Genomic DNA, 20,420 nt, shown 5'->3' on the forward strand with positions numbered 1-20,420 from the left:
GCTCTCCAAGTCAGTGCTTGCTGAGGCGATTTCTTCTCGGCAGACAGGGGTCAGGGACCTTGGTGGATGGGTGCGGGGTCACCAGTGGAATAATTCTCAAGTGGAGGTCAGGGCATGAAAATCACTTGAAGACATTTGCACGCTGCACAGTTTCCCTTGTCCAAGTGTCCCTCACCTGTGGAGATTTACACTCTGATGCCACAGAAAGCCTCAGTCCCACTTGCCCATTCTCCTCCTCCATTCACTCCTTTCCTTTTCCTCAACAGCATGTCCAGTGCTGGGAACGGATGTGACCATGAACCCCGGTGCCTCCTTGTCTACTTTCACGGCAGTGCCCTTCCCTCCACCCATTCCTGGCGCCCAGCACCGGCCACCCTGGCAGCAGCACCTGCCACGTCCCATCACCCCAGCATTCCCTCCTGGCAGCAGCCTGCTGCTGCCAGCTTTCCCCAGGACGCCTATGGTGGCTAATGGTGGCCGTGGCCCCAGTGCCCCTGGGGCTTGCAACCTCACTGTCGAAGTCAGGTCACAAGGGAGGACAGTGGAGGCCCCCCAGACTCAGACATCTGTCGTTACTCAGGCCCCCCTCAACTGGAGCGCTCCAGGGGCCCTCAGCAGGAGTGCTGCATGTCCTGCACCCGAATTCATAGCAACCCCTGTGATGGGGACCGTTGTGACTGCTTCAGCTGTTGGAGTTAGGCAGGCTGGCAAGGGAGGCTGGACCCCAGGCTTTCCTCCTCAAGCTCCACCACCAGCTGCCCAGCTGGCCCCTATCATTCGCCCAGTGAACTCTGGGCCATGGCCACATGGCGCTTCCAGGGAGGGCCGCCTGGCCACCAACCAGTCCAACGCCTCGCAGGATGGCTCCTCTAACACCCAGAGAGAGTACAGTAACTTCCGACGTTGGCAGCGCTTCAAGCCCCTGGCCCGGAGACACTTTCACCTGAGTCCTGATGCAGAAGCTTTTTCCTGCTTTCTCATGTGAGTGAACGCTCAGCGGGTCCTGAGCTTATGGGAGCTTTTAGATAAAGAGGAACTGGGGATGGACTCGCACGTTAGGTTTCTAGGGATACTGGAAGGAAGGTGTGAGGGCGATGTCCATGCTATGAGAAGGCACACTGTCGGTCACATGGGTGGGCCTGCCAGTCCGTGACATCAGGACTGAAATGTGCCCCATCTCAACGGGCCCCACCACCCTGTGAGTCTGGCCAGCTTGCTCTTCCATGATTCTCATGGTAATACGGACTGCAGACTTGCAGTCAGAGAGGGTCGTGGTGTAAGGTGAGGAGCCAAGGAGTGGAGGCCGCCCTCTCCTGTGGTGCCGTGTCCTTCATACAGGACGTGAGCGCACATGGCCAGGGGAGGCCACTTCAGAGGAGGGGGAGGAGCGCGGGGCCCAGGAGAGCGCTTTATGCATGCCTCCACTTCGTTGTGGAGAATTCCACTAGGAACAGGGTGATGGGAGAGCTCTCCTAAGGCCGTGGGCTCTCTCCCACTAGAGTTGTGAGCCTGGCAGGCATTTCCATCCTAAACCTCCGGTCCCTCGTAAAAAGGGGACAGTTACACTTCACTCAGAGGACTGTGCAGAAGACGCCTTGGGCTAATCTATGAAGTGTTAGCAGATTGCTTGGCACATGCCACGCCTCATTGATGATGATGATTTTTATTATGAAAATGCAGCCTTGAGGAGGAAAAGAGCTCCCCAAGGCACAATGTCCCAGCTCTAGCCTGGGAGTGGATGGTCATCCTTGAGTGAGTGTGAGGCGGTGACAGCAGTGGCCGGGAAGGCTTGTCTTTGCCCTCCCAGACGCCCGCCTCTCACCCTCCTGTTGCTCAGTCATTCTGGGTTGAGTGATGTGTGGTCCACATGGGCGGGTGGGGTCAGGCAGGTGGGGGCTGGGCTGGGCCCGGAGACTGACCCCGAGGGCTTACAGCCCAGTGCTTCGATCCGTGGCCCGCCTGAATCCCAACATGCCGCTGGAGGAGGGACTGTGGAGGGCCGTGCAGGAATGGCGGTGCAGAAGCAACCCTGACCGGGTGATCTACTACGAGAGGGCGGAAAAGTGAGTCAGCGTCCTGGGCCCAGGGGCTGCGTGGAGGGTGAGGCCAGTGGGTGAGGGCAGGGTCTGGCCGTGGGGGTGCTCATCAGAGAGGACAGAGGAGAAGGGCTGTCACCCAGCACAGGGTCCCCGCAGCCCAGGGGCCCTACTCTCCCCCAGAAACCCATCCCTCACCTTGAGAGTTTGAGACTTCTGTCCTTCCTCCACCAGGAGCTCTGCCCTCCCCTGATTTTGACCTACCCTTGCCTTGACATGAAGGTCTCAGGACGGGGCAGGGTGAAGCTGTGAGTCCAGTAGGGGTCCAACTCCGGCCATATGGGCTGGGCCGGGGAAAGAGCTCCACCCGCCAGCCTGCTGCTTCCTTAGTGGTGGGTGGCTGGCGGCCACTAACATAGATTTGGGACCACCTCTCCTCATGAAAAGTGCCCTGAGTGGGTACCCTGGCATCCCTGAAGAGGCTGGGGAAGCCAGCTGTCGTCGGCCCAAGGGTCTCCGGCCCTTCCAGTGTTTGCTCCATGGTAATCCCCTTGGTTTAAGAAACAAAAGCAAACAAACGAGCGCCTCTCAGAGGAAGGGAAGGCCTCTCCTCTAAGCTCAGCATCCACATCGTCCAGCCTCTCCTGGGCCCTGTCTCCAGGTCTATGTTCCAGGACTCTCAGTCCTAGCCCAGGGTCCTGAATTCGGGCAAGGACCCCTGTGGGGAACACATGCCTGTTCCAGCCTCTGGCTGTCAGCCCTTCATGTGGTTCTGGATGGGGACGGGGGCATGAGGAGGGTGCCCCCTGGGTCAGCCATGTGTCCCGTTGACCTGGTTCAATTCAGCGACCTGGGTCTATGCTGTTGAATGCCCTCCAGTGCTGGTGAGGCAGGAAGGGTCCCAGATCTTGTTATCGCTTCCAGGAGCAGCTCTCTGCTGCGGACAGCACCTCACAGGGCCTTGACGGCCCCAAGGCACGTCCTCTCCCACTGCCTCAGTCCTGGCTGCCTTTGTTGGGCTCCAGAGCCCAGGCCTTTTTCTCAGTGTGGCCTGTGCCTCCGTCACCCCCCAGGTTCATGGAATTTGCAGCCGAGGAGGAGATGCACATTCAGAATTTGCAGTGCATGCAGTGCGCGCAGGACCTGCCTCCTCCAGCCCCACCGAAGCTGGATCCTCGGGGGCCCCCAGCCCCGAAAGTGGGCCTTCAGCCAGGCACCCAGCTTCCCACTGGAGCTGAAGGCACAGGTAACAGGGGCCTAGGGTTGGCCACCGTCCCCATGTGGATCCTTTTCTTTCAAGACAGGGGCATTGGTCTTTCAACCAAAAGAGCCACCGAGGCGGGGGGTGGGGAGGTGGGGTCTCAGCTGCCCTTTGTCACTACGGGGTATTGACTTGGTCAGTTTTGTAACTCCTCTCACACCTCCCTGTCAAAGGACCCCACACGAAGTCTGCCTAAGTAGTGGGCTTGATGGGGAGACCCTTAGAAAATTGGAGGTTCCCCACTTCCTTACTTGTGACTCTCTTAGATGACCCCCTAACCTCCCCTCTCCAACTGTGCATGAGGCTTCAGATGGTCCTGACCCTTCCCACACCCACATCAACGTCCCCCAAACAATGCCCTCACCAACGTGCGCTTGGTGGTCAGGAGGTGGACCGGGAGTCCCTCACCTTCCTTCCCTTCCTCCTGCTCTGCCTCAGCCTGTGCTCCCAGGATGTCCGGCCCCAGGGCCCAGCCCTCGCACCCGAAGCCACACAGATCCCAGCGGAACCCGGAGCCCAAGGCGCCCAAGGTGATTCCCCCTGAGACTGTGAGGGAGTATGTGGACAGGATGGAGGCGCTGGCGGGGCACGTCCACTTAGCCACAGGCAAGTCACCTGCAGAATGTGGAAAGGACGGAAATGAGCTGAACCAGGAAGAGGACGACACCTACTTGGACCCGTGTCTCTTGAGCTGCATTGACGAGCTGCGTTCCCGGGAAGACTCTGTCACCAAGGTAGGCTGGGCCTGGAGCCTGGGGTCTACAAGATGCCAGGGCGTGGAACTCTCAGCACCCAAGATCTGGGTTCTGCTCAGGCCGATGGGACTTAAGCTCAGCTCCTTGTTCCTGAGCCTGGTGTTAGGGGAGGTTTACGCAGATGTATGTGTGTATATGTTTGTGTCTGTGTGTATGCCTTTGTGTGTCTGTGTATGTGCATCTGTATATGTGCTCTTTTGTGTGTGACTGTGTATGTGCATGTGCGTGTGTGTGTGTGTGTGTGTGTGTGTGCGCTGACCATCCCCGCCTTGTGGAGGAGAGTGGGGGTGGGTCTCTGCTTTTCACTTTCCCTCCTGGTCTTCTTGTGTCACAGGCCACTCCTGGCCAAGGATGCTCACAGCCTCTTCTTTCTGTCCGAGGTGGAGGCAGTCATTCACCCTCGATTCCTGGCAGAATTGTTTTCCCCAGACCCACAGCTGGATGTCTTGGCCCTTGCTGAGGAGCTGAAGCAGGAGGAAGGACTCACCCCTGAAGAAGTGAGCCAGGGGAGGGAGAGGGACACTTAGGGAGCCAGGGGACTCCAGGGGAGGGGGGACCCCAGGTGATCCAGGGGACAGGGGAAACCAAGTGGCCCAGGGGAGCCAGAGGAGGGAGGGATCGCAGGTAGAACAGGGGAGACAAGGGACACCCAGGAAGACGGAGGGACCCCAGTGAGCAGGGGAGAGGTAGGGCCCCAGAACAGGAGGCCCACATGGCTCTGTCCGTCCCTTCCCTGCCTCGGAGGCCTGGCATGGGGAAGGGCCCTCTCTGGGGTGGGTGCAGCGCAGGGTGATAGGAAGGAGAGGATGGGGAGCCGGGAGCGGAGGGAAGGACACACAGCTGGGAATAAGGTGCAGGAGGATGGCAGGAATGCCACCGTGTCTGTATTTGGAGTCTAGTCCTGGGGTCACCCGTCCCCTCCTCCCCCCCAGGGCCATTGTCCCACTGCCCAGTGCTCCTCCTCTCACACGTGTGCGTGGAGCCGTCACTGTCCTCCTCCCTCCTACCAGCTGGTGCAGAAACAACTCCTGGACTTGAAAGAGGAGGAAGGTGGGCCGGCAGCCCCGAGCCACAGTGCACCCGGAATGGGCTCAAGTCCATCTGAGTCCCACGCCGGCCAAGGTGCCCAGAGGCACGACCAAGACCGCCATCGAGGGGTCAGTGATGAAGCCTGCCCACCAGCGATTGATTTTGAGGCTCTTCATAGGCCCATCCGAACAGACACTGGCCCGTTCGTGCTCAGAGTCTTTGTTCCCTTTCGAGGACGTCAGGCTGGCAAGGGAGGCTGGACCCCAGGCTTTCCTCCTCAAGCTCCACCACCAGCTGCCCAGCTGGCCCCTATCATTCGCCCAGTGAACTCTGGGCCATGGCCACATGACGCTTCCAGGGAGGGCCGCCTGGCCACCAACCAGTCCAACGCCTCGCAGGATGGCTCCTCTAACACCCAGAGAGAGTACAGTAACTTCCGACGTTGGCAGCACATCAAGCCCCTGGCCCGGAGACACTTTCACCTGAGTCCTGATGCAGAAGCTTTTTCCTGCTTTCTCATGTGAGTGAACGCTCAGCGGGTCCTGAGCTTATGGGAGCTTTTAGATAAAGAGGAACTGGGGATGGACTCGCACGTTAGGTTTCTAGGGATACTGGAAGGAAGGTGTGAGGGCGATGTCCATGCTATGAGAAGGCACACTGTCGGTCACATGGGTGGGCCTGCCAGTCCGTGACATCAGGACTGAAATGTGCCCTATCTCAACGGGCCCCACCACCCTGTGAGTCTGGCCAGCTTGCTCTTCCATGATTCTCATGGTAATACGGACTGCAGACTTGCAGTCAGAGAGGGTCGTGGTGTAAGGTGAGGAGCCAAGGAGTGGAGGCCGCCCTCTCCTGTGGTGCCGTGTCCTTCATACAGGACGTGAGCGCACATGGCCAGGGGAGGCCACTTCAGAGGAGGGGGAGGAGCGCGGGGCCCAGGAGAGCGCTTTATGCATGCCTCCACTTCGTTGTGGAGAATTCCACTAGGAACAGGGTGATGGGAGAGCTCTCCTAAGGCCGTGGGCTCTCTCCCACTAGAGTTGTGAGCCTGGCAGGCATTTCCATCCTAAACCTCCGGTCCCTCGTAAAAAGGGGACAGTTACACTTCACTCAGAGGACTGTGCAGAAGACGCCTTGGGCTAATCTATGAAATGTTAGCAGATTGCTTGGCACATGCCACGCCTCATTGATGATGATGATTTTTATTATGAAAATGCAGCCTTGAGGAGGAAAAGAGCTCCCCAAGGCACAATGTCCCAGCTCTAGCCTGGGAGTGGATGGTCATCCTTGAGTGAGTGTGAGGCGGTGACAGCAGTGGCCGGGAAGGCTTGTCTTTGCCCTCCCAGACGCCCGCCTCTCACCCTCCTGTTGCTCAGTCATTCTGTGTTGAGTGATGTGTGGTCCACATGGGCGGGTGGGGTCAGGCAGGTGGGGGCTGGGCTGGGCCCGGAGACTGACCCCGAGGGCTTACAGCCCAGTGCTTCGATCCGTGGCCCGCCTGAATCCCAACATGCCGCTGGAGGAGGGACTGTGGAGGGCCGTGCAGGAATGGCGGTGCAGAAGCAACCCTGACCGGGTGATCTACTACGAGAGGGCGGAAAAGTGAGTCAGCGTCCTGGGCCCAGGGGCTGCGTGGAGGGTGAGGCCAGTGGGTGAGGGCAGGGTCTGGCCGTGGGGGTGCTCATCAGAGAGGACAGAGGAGAAGGGCTGTCACCCAGCACAGGGTCCCCGCAGCCCAGGGGCCCTACTCTCCCCCAGAAACCCATCCCTCACCTTGAGAGTTTGAGACTTCTGTCCTTCCTCCACCAGGAGCTCTGCCCTCCCCTGATTTTGACCTACCCTTGCCTTGACATGAAGGTCTCAGGACGGGGCAGGGTGAAGCTGTGAGTCCAGTAGGGGTCCAACTCCGGCCATATGGGCTGGGCCGGGGAAAGAGCTCCACCCGCCAGCCTGCTGCTTCCTTAGTGGTGGGTGGCTGGCGGCCACTAACATAGATTTGGGACCACCTCTCCTCATGAAAAGTGCCCTGAGTGGGTACCCTGGCATCCCTGAAGAGGCTGGGGAAGCCAGCTGTCGTCGGCCCAAGGGTCTCCGGCCCTTCCAGTGTTTGCTCCATGGTAATCCCCTTGGTTTAAGAAACAAAAGCAAACAAACGAGCGCCTCTCAGAGGAAGGAAAGGCCTCTCCTCTAAGCTCAGCATCCACATCGTCCAGCCTCTCCTGGGCCCTGTCTCCAGGTCTATGTTCCAGGACTCTCAGTCCTAGCCCAGGGTCCTGAATTCGGGCAAGGACCCCTGTGGGGAACACATGCCTGTTCCAGCCTCTGGCTGTCAGCCCTTCATGTGGTTCTGGATGGGGACGGGGGCATGAGGAGGGTGCCCCCTGGGTCAGCCATGTGTCCCGTTGACCTGGTTCAATTCAGCGACCTGGGTCTATGCTGTTGAATGCCCTCCAGTGCTGGTGAGGCAGGAAGGGTCCCAGATCTTGTTATCGCTTCCAGGAGCAGCTCTCTGCTGCGGACAGCACCTCACAGGGCCTTGACGGCCCCAAGGCACGTCCTCTCCCACTGCCTCAGTCCTGGCTGCCTTTGTTGGGCTCCAGAGCCCAGGCCTTTTTCTCAGTGTGGCCTGTGCCTCCGTCACCCCCCAGGTTCATGGAATTTGCAGCCGAGGAGGAGATGCACATTCAGAATTTGCAGTGCATGCAGTGCGCGCAGGACCTGCCTCCTCCAGCCCCACCGAAGCTGGATCCTCGGGGGCCCCCAGCCCCGAAAGTGGGCCTTCAGCCAGGCACCCAGCTTCCCACTGGAGCTGAAGGCACAGGTAACAGGGGCCTAGGGTTGGCCACCGTCCCCATGTGGATCCTTTTCTTTCAAGACAGGGGCATTGGTCTTTCAACCAAAAGAGCCACCGAGGCGGGGGGTGGGGAGGTGGGGTCTCAGCTGCCCTTTGTCACTACGGGGTATTGACTTGGTCAGTTTTGTAACTCCTCTCACACCTCCCTGTCAAAGGACCCCACACGAAGTCTGCCTAAGTAGTGGGCTTGATGGGGAGACCCCTAGAAAATTGGAGGTTCCCCACTTCCTTACTTGTGACTCTCTTAGATGACCCCCTAACCTCCCCTCTCCAACTGTGCATGAGGCTTCAGATGGTCCTGACCCTTCCCACACCCACATCAACGTCCCCCAAACAATGCCCTCACCAACGTGCGCTTGGTGGTCAGGAGGTGGACCGGGAGTCCCTCACCTTCCTTCCCTTCCTCCTGCTCTGCCTCAGCCTGTGCTCCCAGGATGTCCGGCCCCAGGGCCCAGCCCTCGCACCCGAAGCCACACAGATCCCAGCGGAACCCGGAGCCCAAGGCGCCCAAGGTGATTCCCCCTGAGACTGTGAGGGAGTATGTGGACAGGATGGAGGCGCTGGCGGGGCACGTCCACTTAGCCACAGGCAAGTCACCTGCAGAATGTGGAAAGGACGGAAATGAGCTGAACCAGGAAGAGGACGACACCTACTTGGACCCGTGTCTCTTGAGCTGCATTGACGAGCTGCGTTCCCGGGAAGACTCTGTCACCAAGGTAGGCTGGGCCTGGAGCCTGGGGTCTACAAGATGCCAGGGCATGGAACTCTCAGCACCCAAGATCTGGGTTCTGCTCAGGCCGATGGGACTTAAGCTCAGCTCCTTGTTCCTGAGCCTGGTGTTAGGGGAGGTTTACGCAGATGTATGTGTGTATATGTTTGTGTCTGTGTGTATGCCTTTGTGTGTCTGTGTATGTGCATCTGTATATGTGCTCTTTTGTGTGTGACTGTGTATGTGCATGTGCGTGTGTGTGTGTGTGTGTGTGTGTGTGCGCTGACCATCCCCGCCTTGTGGAGGAGAGTGGGGGTGGGTCTCTGCTTTTCACTTTCCCTCCTGGTCTTCTTGTGTCACAGGCCACTCCTGGCCAAGGATGCTCACAGCCTCTTCTTTCTGTCCGAGGTGGAGGCAGTCATTCACCCTCGATTCCTGGCAGAATTGTTTTCCCCAGACCCACAGCTGGATGTCTTGGCCCTTGCTGAGGAGCTGAAGCAGGAGGAAGGACTCACCCCTGAAGAAGTGAGCCAGGGGAGGGAGAGGGACACTTAGGGAGCCAGGGGACTCCAGGGGAGGGGGGACCCCAGGTGATCCAGGGGACAGGGGAAACCAGGTGGCCCAGGGGAGCCAGAGGAGGGAGGGATCGCAGGTAGAACAGGGGAGACAAGGGACACCCAGGAAGACGGAGGGACCCCAGTGAGCAGGGGAGAGGTAGGGCCCCAGAACAGGAGGCCCACATGGCTCTGTCCGTCCCTTCCCTGCCTCGGAGGCCTGGCATGGGGAAGGGCCCTCTCTGGGGTGGGTGCAGCGCAGGGTGATAGGAAGGAGAGGATGGGGAGCCGGGAGCGGAGGGAAGGACACACAGCTGGGAATAAGGTGCAGGAGGATGGCAGGAATGCCACCGTGTCTGTATTTGGAGTCTAGTCCTGGGGTCACCCGTCCCCTCCTCCCCCCCAGGGCCATTGTCCCACTGCCCAGTGCTCCTCCTCTCACACGTGTGCGTGGAGCCGTCACTGTCCTCCTCCCTCCTACCAGCTGGTGCAGAAACAACTCCTGGACTTGAAAGAGGAGGAAGGTGGGCCGGCAGCCCCGAGCCACAGTGCACCCGGAATGGGCTCAAGTCCATCTGAGTCCCACGCCGGCCAAGGTGCCCAGAGGCACGACCAAGACCGCCATCGAGGGGTCAGTGATGAAGCCTGCCCACCAGCGATTGATTTTGAGGCTCTTCATAGGCCCATCCGAACAGACACTGGCCCGTTCGTGCTCAGAGTCTTTGTTCCCTTTCGAGGACGTCAGGCTGGCAAGGGAGGCTGGACCCCAGGCTTTCCTCCTCAAGCTCCACCACCAGCTGCCCAGCTGGCCCCTATCATTCGCCCAGTGAACTCTGGGCCATGGCCACATGACGCTTCCAGGGAGGGCCGCCTGGCCACCAACCAGTCCAACGCCTCGCAGGATGGCTCCTCTAACACCCAGAGAGAGTACAGTAACTTCCGACGTTGGCAGCACATCAAGCCCCTGGCCCGGAGACACTTTCACCTGAGTCCTGATGCAGAAGCTTTTTCCTGCTTTCTCATGTGAGTGAACGCTCAGCGGGTCCTGAGCTTATGGGAGCTTTTAGATAAAGAGGAACTGGGGATGGACTCGCACGTTAGGTTTCTAGGGATACTGGAAGGAAGGTGTGAGGGCGATGTCCATGCTATGAGAAGGCACACTGTCGGTCACATGGGTGGGCCTGCCAGTCCGTGACATCAGGACTGAAATGTGCCCCATCTCAACGGGCCCCACCACCCTGTGAGTCTGGCCAGCTTGCTCTTCCATGATTCTCATGGTAATACGGACTGCAGACTTGCAGTCAGAGAGGGTCGTGGTGTAAGGTGAGGAGCCAAGGAGTGGAGGCCGCCCTCTCCTGTGGTGCCGTGTCCTTCATACAGGACGTGAGCGCACATGGCCAGGGGAGGCCACTTCAGAGGAGGGGGAGGAGCGCGGGGCCCAGGAGAGCGCTTTATGCATGCCTCCACTTCGTTGTGGAGAATTCCACTAGGAACAGGGTGATGGGAGAGCTCTCCTAAGGCCGTGGGCTCTCTCCCACTAGAGTTGTGAGCCTGGCAGGCATTTCCATCCTAAACCTCCGGTCCCTCGTAAAAAGGGGACAGTTACACTTCACTCAGAGGACTGTGCAGAAGACGCCTTGGGCTAATCTATGAAGTGTTAGCAGATTGCTTGGCACATGCCACGCCTCATTGATGATGATGATTTTTATTATGAAAATGCAGCCTTGAGGAGGAAAAGAGCTCCCCAAGGCACAATGTCCCAGCTCTAGCCTGGGAGTGGATGGTCATCCTTGAGTGAGTGTGAGGCGGTGACAGCAGTGGCCGGGAAGGCTTGTCTTTGCCCTCCCAGACGCCCGCCTCTCACCCTCCTGTTGCTCAGTCATTCTGGGTTGAGTGATGTGTGGTCCACATGGGCGGGTGGGGTCAGGCAGGTGGGGGCTGGGCTGGGCCCGGAGACTGACCCCGAGGGCTTACAGCCCAGTGCTTCGATCCGTGGCCCGCCTGAATCCCAACATGCCGCTGGAGGAGGGACTGTGGAGGGCCGTGCAGGAATGGCGGTGCAGAAGCAACCCTGACCGGGTGATCTACTACGAGAGGGCGGAAAAGTGAGTCAGCGTCCTGGGCCCAGGGGCTGCGTGGAGGGTGAGGCCAGTGGGTGAGGGCAGGGTCTGGCCGTGGGGGTGCTCATCAGAGAGGACAGAGGAGAAGGGCTGTCACCCAGCACAGGGTCCCCGCAGCCCAGGGGCCCTACTCTCCCCCAGAAACCCATCCCTCACCTTGAGAGTTTGAGACTTCTGTCCTTCCTCCACCAGGAGCTCTGCCCTCCCCTGATTTTGACCTACCCTTGCCTTGACATGAAGGTCTCAGGACGGGGCAGGGTGAAGCTGTGAGTCCAGTAGGGGTCCAACTCCGGCCATATGGGCTGGGCCGGGGAAAGAGCTCCACCCGCCAGCCTGCTGCTTCCTTAGTGGTGGGTGGCTGGCGGCCACTAACATAGATTTGGGACCACCTCTCCTCATGAAAAGTGCCCTGAGTGGGTACCCTGGCATCCCTGAAGAGGCTGGGGAAGCCAGCTGTCGTCGGCCCAAGGGTCTCCGGCCCTTCCAGTGTTTGCTCCATGGTAATCCCCTTGGTTTAAGAAACAAAAGCAAACAAACGAGCGCCTCTCAGAGGAAGGGAAGGCCTCTCCTCTAAGCTCAGCATCCACATCGTCCAGCCTCTCCTGGGCCCTGTCTCCAGGTCTATGTTCCAGGACTCTCAGTCCTAGCCCAGGGTCCTGAATTCGGGCAAGGACCCCTGTGGGGAACACATGCCTGTTCCAGCCTCTGGCTGTCAGCCCTTCATGTGGTTCTGGATGGGGACGGGGGCATGAGGAGGGTGCCCCCTGGGTCAGCCATGTGTCCCGTTGACCTGGTTCAATTCAGCGACCTGGGTCTATGCTGTTGAATGCCCTCCAGTGCTGGTGAGGCAGGAAGGGTCCCAGATCTTGTTATCGCTTCCAGGAGCAGCTCTCTGCTGCGGACAGCACCTCACAGGGCCTTGACGGCCCCAAGGCACGTCCTCTCCCACTGCCTCAGTCCTGGCTGCCTTTGTTGGGCTCCAGAGCCCAGGCCTTTTTCTCAGTGTGGCCTGTGCCTCCGTCACCCCCCAGGTTCATGGAATTTGCAGCCGAGGAGGAGATGCACATTCAGAATTTGCAGTGCATGCAGTGCGCGCAGGACCTGCCTCCTCCAGCCCCACCGAAGCTGGATCCTCGGGGGCCCCCAGCCCCGAAAGTGGGCCTTCAGCCAGGCACCCAGCTTCCCACTGGAGCTGAAGGCACAGGTAACAGGGGCCTAGGGTTGGCCACCGTCCCCATGTGGATCCTTTTCTTTCAAGACAGGGGCATTGGTCTTTCAACCAAAAGAGCCACCGAGGCGGGGGGTGGGGAGGTGGGGTCTCAGCTGCCCTTTGTCACTACGGGGTATTGACTTGGTCAGTTTTGTAACTCCTCTCACACCTCCCTGTCAAAGGACCCCACACGAAGTCTGCCTAAGTAGTGGGCTTGATGGGGAGACCCTTAGAAAATTGGAGGTTCCCCACTTCCTTACTTGTGACTCTCTTAGATGACCCCCTAACCTCCCCTCTCCAACTGTGCATGAGGCTTCAGATGGTCCTGACCCTTCCCACACCCACATCAACGTCCCCCAAACAATGCCCTCACCAACGTGCGCTTGGTGGTCAGGAGGTGGACCGGGAGTCCCTCACCTTCCTTCCCTTCCTCCTGCTCTGCCTCAGCCTGTGCTCCCAGGATGTCCGGCCCCAGGGCCCAGCCCTCGCACCCGAAGCCACACAGATCCCAGCGGAACCCGGAGCCCAAGGCGCCCAAGGTGATTCCCCCTGAGACTGTGAGGGAGTATGTGGACAGGATGGAGGCGCTGGCGGGGCACGTCCACTTAGCCACAGGCAAGTCACCTGCAGAATGTGGAAAGGACGGAAATGAGCTGAACCAGGAAGAGGACGACACCTACTTGGACCCGTGTCTCTTGAGCTGCATTGACGAGCTGCGTTCCCGGGAAGACTCTGTCACCAAGGTAGGCTGGGCCTGGAGCCTGGGGTCTACAAGATGCCAGGGCGTGGAACTCTCAGCACCCAAGATCTGGGTTCTGCTCAGGCCGATGGGACTTAAGCTCAGCTCCTTGTTCCTGAGCCTGGTGTTAGGGGAGGTTTACGCAGATGTATGTGTGTATATGTTTGTGTCTGTGTGTATGCCTTTGTGTGTCTGTGTATGTGCATCTGTATATGTGCTCTTTTGTGTGTGACTGTGTATGTGCATGTGCGTGTGTGTGTGTGTGTGTGTGTGTGTGCGCTGACCATCCCCGCCTTGTGGAGGAGAGTGGGGGTGGGTCTCTGCTTTTCACTTTCCCTCCTGGTCTTCTTGTGTCACAGGCCACTCCTGGCCAAGGATGCTCACAGCCTCTTCTTTCTGTCCGAGGTGGAGGCAGTCATTCACCCTCGATTCCTGGCAGAATTGTTTTCCCCAGACCCACAGCTGGATGTCTTGGCCCTTGCTGAGGAGCTGAAGCAGGAGGAAGGACTCATCCCTGAAGAAGTGAGCCAGGGGAGGGAGAGGGACACTTAGGGAGCCAGGGGACTCCAGGGGAGGGGGGACCCCAGGTGATCCAGGGGACAGGGGAAACCAGGTGGCCCAGGGGAGCCAGAGGAGGGAGGGATCGCAGGTAGAACAGGGGAGACAAGGGACACCCAGGAAGACGGAGGGACCCCAGTGAGCAGGGGAGAGGTAGGGCCCCAGAACAGGAGGCCCACATGGCTCTGTCCGTCCCTTCCCTGCCTCGGAGGCCTGGCATGGGGAAGGGCCCTCTCTGGGGTGGGTGCAGCGCAGGGTGATAGGAAGGAGAGGATGGGGAGCCGGGAGCGGAGGGAAGGACACACAGCTGGGAATAAGGTGCAGGAGGATGGCAGGAATGCCACCGTGTCTGTATTTGGAGTCTAGTCCTGGGGTCACCCGTCCCCTCCTCCCCCCCAGGGCCATTGTCCCACTGCCCAGTGCTCCTCCTCTCACACGTGTGCGTGGAGCCGTCACTGTCCTCCTCCCTCCTACCAGCTGGTGCAGAAACAACTCCTGGACTTGAAAGAGGAGGAAGGTGGGCCGGCAGCCCCGAGCCACAGTGCACCCGGAATGGGCTCAAGTCCATCTGAGTCCCACGCCGGCCAAGGTGCCCAGAGGCACGACCAAGACCGCCATCGAGGGGTCAGTGATGAAGCCTGCCCACCAGCGATTGATTTTGAGGCTCTTCATAGGCCCATCCGAACAGACACTGGCCCGTTCGTGCTCAGAGTCTTTGTTCCCTTTCGAGGACGTCAGGCTGGCAAGGGAGGCTGGACCCCAGGCTTTCCTCCTCAAGCTCCACCACCAGCTGCCCAGCTGGCCCCTATCATTCGCCCAGTGAACTCTGGGCCATGGCCACATGACGCTTCCAGGGAGGGCCGCCTGGCCACCAACCAGTCCAACGCCTCGCAGGATGGCTCCTCTAACACCCAGAGAGAGTACAGTAACTTCCGACGTTGGCAGCACATCAAGCCCCTGGCCCGGAGACACTTTCACCTGAGTCCTGATGCAGAAGCTTTTTCCTGCTTTCTCATGTGAGTGAACGCTCAGCGGGTCCTGAGCTTATGGGAGCTTTTAGATAAAGAGGAACTGGGGATGGACTCGCACGTTAGGTTTCTAGGGATACTGGAAGGAAGGTGTGAGGGCGATGTCCATGCTATGAGAAGGCACACTGTCGGTCACATGGGTGGGCCTGCCAGTCCGTGACATCAGGACTGAAATGTGCCCTATCTCAACGGGCCCCACCACCCTGTGAGTCTGGCCAGCTTGCTCTTCCATGATTCTCATGGTAATACGGACTGCAGACTTGCAGTCAGAGAGGGTCGTGGTGTAAGGTGAGGAGCCAAGGAGTGGAGGCCGCCCTCTCCTGTGGTGCCGTGTCCTTCATACAGGACGTGAGCGCACATGGCCAGGGGAGGCCACTTCAGAGGAGGGGGAGGAGCGCGGGGCCCAGGAGAGCGCTTTATGCATGCCTCCACTTCGTTGTGGAGAATTCCACTAGGAACAGGGTGATGGGAGAGCTCTCCTAAGGCCGTGGGCTCTCTCCCACTAGAGTTGTGAGCCTGGCAGGCATTTCCATCCTAAACCTCCGGTCCCTCGTAAAAAGGGGACAGTTACACTTCACTCAGAGGACTGTGCAGAAGACGCCTTGGGCTAATCTATGAAATGTTAGCAGATTGCTTGGCACATGCCACGCCTCATTGATGATGATGATTTTTATTATGAAAATGCAGCCTTGAGGAGGAAAAGAGCTCCCCAAGGCACAATGTCCCAGCTCTAGCCTGGGAGTGGATGGTCATCCTTGAGTGAGTGTGAGGCGGTGACAGCAGTGGCCGGGAAGGCTTGTCTTTGCCCTCCCAGACGCCCGCCTCTCACCCTCCTGTTGCTCAGTCATTCTGTGTTGAGTGATGTGTGGTCCACATGGGCGGGTGGGGTCAGGCAGGTGGGGGCTGGGCTGGGCCCGGAGACTGACCCCGAGGGCTTACAGCCCAGTGCTTCGATCCGTGGCCCGCCTGAATCCCAACATGCCGCTGGAGGAGGGACTGTGGAGGGCCGTGCAGGAATGGCGGTGCAGAAGCAACCCTGACCGGGTGATCTACTACGAGAGGGCGGAAAAGTGAGTCAGCGTCCTGGGCCCAGGGGCTGCGTGGAGGGTGAGGCCAGTGGGTGAGGGCAGGGTCTGGCCGTGGGGGTGCTCATCAGAGAGGACAGAGGAGAAGGGCTGTCACCCAGCACAGGGTCCCCGCAGCCCAGGGGCCCTACTCTCCCCCAGAAACCCATCCCTCACCTTGAGAGTTTGAGACTTCTGTCCTTCCTCCACCAGGAGCTCTGCCCTCCCCTGATTTTGACCTACCCTTGCCTTGACATGAAGGTCTCAGGACGGGGCAGGGTGAAGCTGTGAGTCCAGTAGGGGTCCAACTCCGGCCATATGGGCTGGGCCGGGGAAAGAGCTCCACCCGCCAGCCTGCTGCTTCCTTAGTGGTGGGTGGCTGGCGGCCACTAACATAGATTTGGGACCACCTCTCCTCATGAAAAGTGCCCTGAGTGGGTACCCTGGCATCCCTGAAGAGGCTGGGGAAGCCAGCTGTCGTCGGCCCAAGGGTCTCCGGCCCTTCCAGTGTTTGCTCCATGGTAATCCCCTTGGTTTAAGAAACAAAAGCAAACAAACGAGCGCCTCTCAGAGGAAGGAAAGGCCTCTCCTCTAAGCTCAGCATCCACATCGTCCAGCCTCTCCTGGGCCCTGTCTCCAGGTCTATGTTCCAGGACTCTCAGTCCTAGCCCAGGGTCCTGAATTCGGGCAAGGACCCCTGTGGGGAACACATGCCTGTTCCAGCCTCTGGCTGTCAGCCCTTCATGTGGTTCTGGATGGGGACGGGGGCATGAGGAGGGTGCCCCCTGGGTCAGCCATGTGTCCCGTTGACCTGGTTCAATTCAGCGACCTGGGTCTATGCTGTTGAATGCCCTCCAGTGCTGGTGAGGCAGGAAGGGTCCCAGATCTTGTTATCGCTTCCAGGAGCAGCTCTCTGCTGCGGACAGCACCTCACAGGGCCTTGACGGCCCCAAGGCACGTCCTCTCCCACTGCCTCAGTCCTGGCTGCCTTTGTTGGGCTCCAGAGCCCAGGCCTTTTTCTCAGTGTGGCCTGTGCCTCCGTCACCCCCCAGGTTCATGGAATTTGCAGCCGAGGAGGAGATGCACATTCAGAATTTGCAGTGCATGCAGTGCGCGCAGGACCTGCCTCCTCCAGCCCCACCGAAGCTGGATCCTCGGGGGCCCCCAGCCCCGAAAGTGGGCCTTCAGCCAGGCACCCAGCTTCCCACTGGAGCTGAAGGCACAGGTAACAGGGGCCTAGGGTTGGCCACCGTCCCCATGTGGATCCTTTTCTTTCAAGACAGGGGCATTGGTCTTTCAACCAAAAGAGCCACCGAGGCGGGGGGTGGGGAGGTGGGGTCTCAGCTGCCCTTTGTCACTACGGGGTATTGACTTGGTCAGTTTTGTAACTCCTCTCACACCTCCCTGTCAAAGGACCCCACACGAAGTCTGCCTAAGTAGTGGGCTTGATGGGGAGACCCCTAGAAAATTGGAGGTTCCCCACTTCCTTACTTGTGACTCTCTTAGATGACCCCCTAACCTCCCCTCTCCAACTGTGCATGAGGCTTCAGATGGTCCTGACCCTTCCCACACCCACATCAACGTCCCCCAAACAATGCCCTCACCAACGTGCGCTTGGTGGTCAGGAGGTGGACCGGGAGTCCCTCACCTTCCTTCCCTTCCTCCTGCTCTGCCTCAGCCTGTGCTCCCAGGATGTCCGGCCCCAGGGCCCAGCCCTCGCACCCGAAGCCACACAGATCCCAGCGGAACCCGGAGCCCAAGGCGCCCAAGGTGATTCCCCCTGAGACTGTGAGGGAGTATGTGGACAGGATGGAGGCGCTGGCGGGGCACGTCCACTTAGCCACAGGCAAGTCACCTGCAGAATGTGGAAAGGACGGAAATGAGCTGAACCAGGAAGAGGACGACACCTACTTGGACCCGTGTCTCTTGAGCTGCATTGACGAGCTGCGTTCCCGGGAAGACTCTGTCACCAAGGTAGGCTGGGCCTGGAGCCTGGGGTCTACAAGATGCCAGGGCGTGGAACTCTCAGCACCCAAGATCTGGGTTCTGCTCAGGCCGATGGGACTTAAGCTCAGCTCCTTGTTCCTGAGCCTGGTGTTAGGGGAGGTTTACGCAGATGTATGTGTGTATATGTTTGTGTCTGTGTGTATGCCTTTGTGTGTCTGTGTATGTGCATCTGTATATGTGCTCTTTTGTGTGTGACTGTGTATGTGCATGTGCGTGTGTGTGTGTGTGTGTGTGTGTGTGCGCTGACCATCCCCGCCTTGTGGAGGAGAGTGGGGGTGGGTCTCTGCTTTTCACTTTCCCTCCTGGTCTTCTTGTGTCACAGGCCACTCCTGGCCAAGGATGCTCACAGCCTCTTCTTTCTGTCCGAGGTGGAGGCAGTCATTCACCCTCGATTCCTGGCAGAATTGTTTTCCCCAGACCCACAGCTGGATGTCTTGGCCCTTGCTGAGGAGCTGAAGCAGGAGGAAGGACTCACCCCTGAAGAAGTGAGCCAGGGGAGGGAGAGGGACACTTAGGGAGCCAGGGGACTCCAGGGGAGGGGGGACCCCAGGTGATCCAGGGGACAGGGGAAACCAGGTGGCCCAGGGGAGCCAGAGGAGGGAGGGATCGCAGGTAGAACAGGGGAGACAAGGGACACCCAGGAAGACGGAGGGACCCCAGTGAGCAGGGGAGAGGTAGGGCCCCAGAACAGGAGGCCCACATGGCTCTGTCCGTCCCTTCCCTGCCTCGGAGGCCTGGCATGGGGAAGGGCCCTCTCTGGGGTGGGTGCAGCGCAGGGTGATAGGAAGGAGAGGATGGGGAGCCGGGAGCGGAGGGAAGGACACACAGCTGGGAATAAGGTGCAGGAGGATGGCAGGAATGCCACCGTGTCTGTATTTGGAGTCTAGTCCTGGGGTCACCCGTCCCCTCCTCCCCCCCAGGGCCATTGTCCCACTGCCCAGTGCTCCTCCTCTCACACGTGTGCGTGGAGCCGTCACTGTCCTCCTCCCTCCTACCAGCTGGTGCAGAAACAACTCCTGGACTTGAAAGAGGAGGAAGGTGGGCTGGCAGCCCCGAGCCACAGTGCACCCGGAATGGGCTCAAGTCCATCTGAGTCCCACGCCGGCCAAGGTGCCCAGAGGCACGACCAAGACCGCCATCGAGGGGTCAGTGATGAAGCCTGCCCACCAGCGATTGATTTTGAGGCTCTTCATAGGCCCATCCGAACAGACACTGGCCCGTTCGTGCTCAGAGTCTTTGTTCCCTTTCGAGGACGTCAGGCTGGCAAGGGAGGCTGGACCCCAGGCTTTCCTCCTCAAGCTCCACCACCAGCTGCCCAGCTGGCCCCTATCATTCGCCCAGTGAACTCTGGGCCATGGCCACATGACGCTTCCAGGGAGGGCCGCCTGGCCACCAACCAGTCCAACGCCTCGCAGGATGGCTCCTCTAACACCCAGAGAGAATACAGTAACTTCCGACGTTGGCAGCACATCAAGCCCCTGGCCCGGAGACACTTTCACCTGAGTCCTGATGCAGAAGCTTTTTCCTGCTTTCTCATGTGAGTGAACGCTCAGCGGGTCCTGAGCTTATGGGAGCTTTTAGATAAAGAGGAACTGGGGATGGACTCGCACGTTAGGTTTCTAGGGATACTGGAAGGAAGGTGTGAGGGCGATGTCCATGCTATGAGAAGGCACACTGTCGGTCACATGGGTGGGCCTGCCAGTCCGTGACATCAGGACTGAAATGTGCCCTATCTCAACGGGCCCCACCACCCTGTGAGTCTGGCCAGCTTGCTCTTCCATGATTCTCATGGTAATACGGACTGCAGACTTGCAGTCAGAGAGGGTCGTGGTGTAAGGTGAGGAGCCAAGGAGTGGAGGCCGCCCTCTCCTGTGGTGCCGTGTCCTTCATACAGGACGTGAGCGCACATGGCCAGGGGAGGCCACTTCAGAGGAGGGGGAGGAGCGCGGGGCCCAGGAGAGCGCTTTATGCATGCCTCCACTTCGTTGTGGAGAATTCCACTAGGAACAGGGTGATGGGAGAGCTCTCCTAAGGCCGTGGGCTCTCTCCCACTAGAGTTGTGAGCCTGGCAGGCATTTCCATCCTAAACCTCCGGTCCCTCGTAAAAAGGGGACAGTTACACTTCACTCAGAGGACTGTGCAGAAGACGCCTTGGGCTAATCTATGAAATGTTAGCAGATTGCTTGGCACATGCCACGCCTCATTGATGATGATGATTTTTATTATGAAAATGCAGCCTTGAGGAGGAAAAGAGCTCCCCAAGGCACAATGTCCCAGCTCTAGCCTGGGAGTGGATGGTCATCCTTGAGTGAGTGTGAGGCGGTGACAGCAGTGGCCGGGAAGGCTTGTCTTTGCCCTCCCAGACGCCCACCTCTCACCCTCCTGTTGCTCAGTCATTCTGTGTTGAGTGATGTGTGGTCCACATGGGCGGGTGGGGTCAGGCAGGTGGGGGCTGGGCTGGGCCCGGAGACTGACCCCGAGGGCTTACAGCCCAGT

General features: G+C 59.3%; 1 protein-coding gene across 1 annotated transcript in view; it reads left to right on the top strand.

Annotated features, from left to right (window-relative positions):
* LOC130708489 (NUT family member 2G-like) overlaps window positions 1–20,420 on the top strand; it is a 46,356-nt gene that overhangs the window by 3,539 nt on the left and 22,397 nt on the right. Inside the window, exons 3-7 of the mRNA XM_057549135.1 lie at window positions 267–981; window positions 1,935–2,063; window positions 3,110–3,230; window positions 8,574–8,651; window positions 9,053–9,169. Of these exons, the coding sequence (XP_057405118.1) occupies window positions 267–981; window positions 1,935–2,063; window positions 3,110–3,230; window positions 8,574–8,651; window positions 9,053–9,169 (1,160 nt within the window). The remainder of the gene's footprint in view (window positions 1–266; window positions 982–1,934; window positions 2,064–3,109; window positions 3,231–8,573; window positions 8,652–9,052; window positions 9,170–20,420) is intronic.

Source organism: Balaenoptera acutorostrata, chromosome 6 (assembly GCF_949987535.1).
Source record: "Balaenoptera acutorostrata chromosome 6, mBalAcu1.1, whole genome shotgun sequence".
In the NCBI taxonomy this organism is placed as follows: domain Eukaryota; kingdom Metazoa; phylum Chordata; class Mammalia; order Artiodactyla; family Balaenopteridae; genus Balaenoptera; species Balaenoptera acutorostrata.